Source organism: Antrostomus carolinensis, unplaced genomic scaffold (genome assembly GCF_000700745.2).
Source record: "Antrostomus carolinensis isolate BGI_N321 unplaced genomic scaffold, ASM70074v2 scaffold20931, whole genome shotgun sequence".
NCBI classification, from domain to species: Eukaryota; Metazoa; Chordata; class Aves; order Caprimulgiformes; family Caprimulgidae; genus Antrostomus; species Antrostomus carolinensis.
In genome coordinates, this window is record NW_010292304.1 from 3,389 (window position 1) to 8,614 (window position 5,226).

General features: G+C 41.9%; 1 protein-coding gene across 1 annotated transcript in view; it reads left to right on the forward strand.

The window, feature by feature from the left end:
- Positions 1-4,135, forward strand: part of IL22RA2 (interleukin 22 receptor subunit alpha 2) — a 6,117-nt gene extending 1,982 nt beyond the window's left edge. The window contains exons 2-5 of the mRNA XM_029087208.1: positions 959-1,109; positions 1,922-2,100; positions 3,378-3,547; positions 3,964-4,135. Of these exons, the coding sequence (XP_028943041.1) occupies positions 959-1,109; positions 1,922-2,100; positions 3,378-3,547; positions 3,964-4,119 (656 nt within the window). The 3' untranslated portion in view covers positions 4,120-4,135. The remainder of the gene's footprint in view (positions 1-958; positions 1,110-1,921; positions 2,101-3,377; positions 3,548-3,963) is intronic.
- The last annotated feature ends 1,091 nt before the right edge of the window (positions 4,136-5,226 follow it).

Sequence of the window (5,226 nt, forward strand, 5' to 3'; positions counted from 1 at the left end):
TCTTTCCTCCCTCTGCTTACTGATGCATCTGCTTCAGGATGAGATAACCAGTAAGTAAAGGCTTTCTGCTTTTTTCCAATGTGGGGAGGGGGTGCTGGGTCTGTTATCGAATCTCTGGATGAGTCAAGAAATCTTTGGATCTTTTGATGGGTTTCAAAAGTCCTGTCACTTCCAAATTAGTCTGTTATCTTGTCTTTCATTTTGAAATGAAGCTAAAGGAAGCATGTTGCCCATTGAATTTGTTAATAGCTGTATTACCAATTTCAATTCAATTAGTACAAGTGTTACTGGATTCTGTGATATGCCAGGGATAAAGCTGCAGTAATACAGAGTCATCTGGGTCACAAAACCCAGAAGAATGTTAGCATTTGGATGCTTCAGAGAGATTGTTACCTGATTGTCATTTGTAACCATCACAATTTGAAAATAAATTATCTTTAAAATTGTCAGGCAGCTTTTTCCAGTAGTGCAGACCGGAAAAGCAGTGAATCTCAGGTTATTTTTTTATTAGGCAAGAGCTAATAAACACAGTTGTGGCAACTGTTATAACAGCTGCAATCCTTGTCGGTTAATGTTGAGATGAGGAGGAAAGAGCACTTTACTTGAACTAGTGATGTGGCTCCTCGCTGTAGGCTCTGTGAATTGATCCAAAGGGTTTGTTTCCTGAAATGTCCATCAGACATCTTTCACAGCAGTAAACTCACCAAGGAAAAATGAAAAAAAACCCAAACATAAAGCCAAACTACATAAAAGTGTTCCTTTCATAATACTGAGTGTGTTTGCTCTGAAACTTCTAGATTTGGTCACTGTGACTTGGAAAGTTTTGAACATGAGATTCAGGAGATTTAATTTCCTTGCAGTCTGAAAGCAAATGAGCTGTTCCAATACCCCCTGATTTCAATATGGAAGAGTGTGTCTGTGACAAACTTGTTATGTTATTGCTCTTTATTATTTGCAGTGATTTTAGTTTTGGAAAACCAAGACCTACAAGATTCAATTAAGCCGCAGAAGGTAGAGTTTCATTCGTTAAACTTCAACAGCACTTTGCACTGGCAGCCTGGGAGGGCCAGAGAGGCAAGAGATGCAGTCTACTTTGTGCAGTTTAAAGTGTAAGTACAAGGGGAACTCCAGACTCCAGCCAGGCTGGGGCCCATCTCTGCTTGGAATGTCAAAGGGATTTCTCAGGTGACATGGGATATTTTCTCCACACCTGGAGAACAGCCACATCCTGCTCGGCTGCCAGCTCTCACTTGTTCTGTGTTTATCAACTGCCCCTAAGGTGCAGGCAAGGAACAAGCACCTCCAGCAATATGCTCTGCACCTGCATTGCACCATAAAGTTGCAGAAAAATGTAGTTTGCAGGGGACCTCTGGAGGTCACCGGGTCCAACTGCCTGCCTGAAGCAGGTCTACCTAGGTCAGGTACTTCTGCAATAAGACCGTTAAGGTATTTCGGGGGCCCACCTTGCCTGTGACAGTGCTGCAGGCTGCCTCGCATGGCAAGCCTGACACAGCACTAAGGGTTGGTCCTCAGAGGGGGTAGGCTCCCGTCACTGGCATACCTTGTGAGCACCTGAAATCACTATTACCTTTGAGAAATTAGTTGAAGCCAGGGTTCTGCCCATCATTCAACACAGTGGCTAAGCCATATCTCACCCACCTCTCCCAAGGGGAAAGTATGTGGTGGCTTCCTACAGGGCTGGTAACATACATCTCTGCTTTAGGTTTCTTGCAGAAAAGACAGAAACCTGTAGCTCCCAAACTCCCGTGAAACCAATCTTCCCTGCCATCAAACTGAAGGGAGTTAACTTCCACAGTAGAACACTTGTCAGTACTGCCGAGTTAAAACAGACAGTTAAACATCTGTATGCACCCAGTCAGTGGCAGCGAAAGCTTCCATCCTTTCTCCTCTTCCTCCGTAGGTATGGGCAGAGCATGTGGCAAAACAAAGATGACTGCTGGGGGATTCGAAACCATGTCTGTGACCTAACGAATGAGACCTCTGATGTCCAAGAGCCTTACTACGGCAGAGTGAAGGCTGTGTCAGCCGGCATCTATTCCAGCTGGAGCCTCAGCTGCAGGTTCACTCCCTGGCGAGAAAGTAAGTGCAAACATATGGGTGTCTCTGAGAAGGGAACTGGATTTTCTGTGGCATGGGATAAGTCATTTCTGCTCACAATTGGCAAACATGAGTAGTCCTTTTCTAGCTACAAAGCTGTAGCAGAAGTTGTGAGTCAACAGCTCTCAGGTGAAGGGTTGTGATGAAATAATTTTCCCCACACTTGAAAGCCAACCAATTATGGATAAGTAGCCACTTATCAACAATTACAGGATCAGAAATGCCCAGCTCCCTTTAACTCAACCTCTTTCTCAAGGCATGGGACTACATCATTTTTTGTCAGCCATTTTTGGAGCTGCTGGAAGGACAGAGCTGCTTCCACAAGGTGGAAAAGAAGGAAACATTCTCTGCTTGAGAGGAAAAGGGAGAAGAGACTCGAGAGCTGGGTTTGCACCATTCTTCTCTCATTTATGTTTTTCCCTGACTGCATTGTATTTAGGAAGGACACGTCCAAAGCTTTTAGTACAGTCATTATAATGCCACAGTATGTTAGAAATTGGAGGATTGTCAAAATACTGAACAGTACCAGTGTACCTTCCAGTAAGTTCTCTGTGAATTAACCAGTTTTCCCTCAATGGTCATTGCAAAATTGAATTGTGAACGTCAATGCAGGTCACTTCACAGCCCCAAAGTGCAAACCTTGAGCCTCCTGTGCGGAGGAAACCACAAGCTTTGCCATAAAGCAGTATCTTGCAGCAGCAACAGTCCTTCTTGCCCTGTGCCACCTCCTTTTCCTGGAGAGACACACGGGGCAGCTGCTGTCGTGGCCTTCCACATCTCTGGGGCTGCACACACAGGTGTGCCGGCACTAGCCTGAACCCTTAGCTGTGTTTAACCGAGCAGATTGCAAAAAACTTGAAAGTAATGATTGAAGCTGCATCCTTGGAATAACTGAAATGGTTCAAATAGCTGTTGTCCAGTCCAAGCACATAGATAAATATCAAGGGGAAAAAAAGAATCAGGGCAAAGAATCCAAAGGATTTTGCTTGACCAGCTTGCAGTCAGCAACATGCCATTTTGAAATCTCTGAGAGCTTGCAAAAAGTTTGCCTCAAAGACAGATTTACAAACACAGGAAATGTCACCCCCAAATTATCCCAAGCAATAACCACCGAGTAAGAATTTACAAAGTGGCAATTTAATAGTAAATAATATATTGTTGGTAACAATAACATTAAATTGTTGAATGGATTAAAATTCGTTCTGTAAAACATTATAAAAAAAAAATATTGTGTTGATAGATTTGGATTTTTTCCTTAGCTGTGATAGGACCTCCGACAGTAACTGTGGTTCATAGCAACAAATCCATAATACTAAAGCTCCAGGCTCCACATTCTCCTTTTAAAAGGAAGAGAGGCAGCAAAATACCAATGACAAATTATTATGATCTGCTATATCAAGTCTTCATAATTAACAACTTTCTAGATGAGGTAAGTGCATATTCAAATATGAACCCTTTACTGTTGAAAAGCCGGGAAAGTATGGGCACATCATTCTTGGTTTACAGTTGAAAGTCATCTGGGTTTGTGAGAGCATCGATGACTTGAAAACAAAGTAGGTTTATTTTTAGGAACTGAATTTGACTGAATTGAGTCATAATTCCTCCTTTTATTCTTTCCCATCAACTTAGTATTTCATACTCTAAGACACAGATTAAAAAACGGGGACAGGAATGGAATTTGTCAGGGGAATTTTCTTTAAAAATCATAAATAAGTTATTAATGCTATTGAGTTTTTGCAAGTCCATGTGCTGCTCTGCATACTCTATTCTTATCAAACTTCACTCATGACACACTTGCTAGGGTAATGTGCTTAACTGACTGTTTTTACTCTGCTCTGCCTGAAGCAACACAAAGTCCTGGTGTATGAAGGAAAAGACAAGGTTATTAAAATAGAAGATTTGAGGCGTGGAGTCAGCTACTGTGTCATGGCTAAAATGTATGTGCCAATGCTGGACCGTAGCAGTGCCTACAGCAGCAGGCAATGCACCGTGCTGCAGTGACAGGGCTGGCACCTCTTCCATGGGTAAGTCACCATCTGGAACTGGAGATGACTTTGTAAGTCAAGAGCTATCCCCTCACTGAAGACAGATACTCTCCAAAAGGAAAAAAAAAAGGTGTGGAATAAAGATTGACATCCCATATGATGGTATTAGCCAGAGTTCTTACATCATCTCAGATAGTTTCACACCAAGTAAGAACGATACGGCCAAGGAGATTAGAGGAATGGCATGGATAATTAATTGCATGTTGTCACAGTCCTCAGAAACACCTCCCTCTTCTCTTTAAGCAGCTATACATAGTATTGGTTTCATGAGTTTTTATTACTGTCAAGTAATAATTAACTAGGAAAATGAGTGACCTCCAACTTTATTAACACACAATTTTGCTGCAAGGTCTGCAATTCTGTTCAGGAATTTATCAGATGTATTTAATTCCAATGAGCCTGTCCTCTTTTCATGGCCATTCTTTGAGTGTAATATGTTTAAAAATAAATAAGTTATCAAATTTCATGAGTTTTCATGGGCCAAAATGCAAGAGTTAGCTCAATTAGCTGGTCTGAAAAACCTGTTTGTTTACTTACCCCAATCACTAGACTATCTTCACATATCATATGCCCAGCAGAAAGTTCTACTATCAATCCTGCCTTGCAGCTGCCAAGACACAGAGCGTATAAAAACCCAAGCCAAAGTTGACTTAATTGATCATTGGCCTGAGCAAGCTCTGATTTGGGCCCTTTCTAGGGCAGAGGAAACAGAGGAAAACTGGAAAAGCATCAAAGTTTGAACCTGTGCTTCTGTTCTCGCTTCAGTAGCCTAAATATAAAAGATTTTCTTTCTTCTGCTTCATAAGATGATGCATAACATTGGTCTCTCTTGAGACTTGGTCAGTGGGTTTAGGTTAAGGAGGGAGCCAATTCTGTAGGTGATTTTCCTGCATTCTTTCTGGCTTTCCCAGTACTGTAAAAGGTGGGAAGCTCATGTTGAAGCTGGACTTATAAACAGCCTGCAGAGGTACAGGAGGGATAGAGGGAAATAACATGTGTTGCATTTTCAGTTAAATTGAATACCATCCAGCTTAAATGTGGACTCCAGCAGCAATTCTCTTTC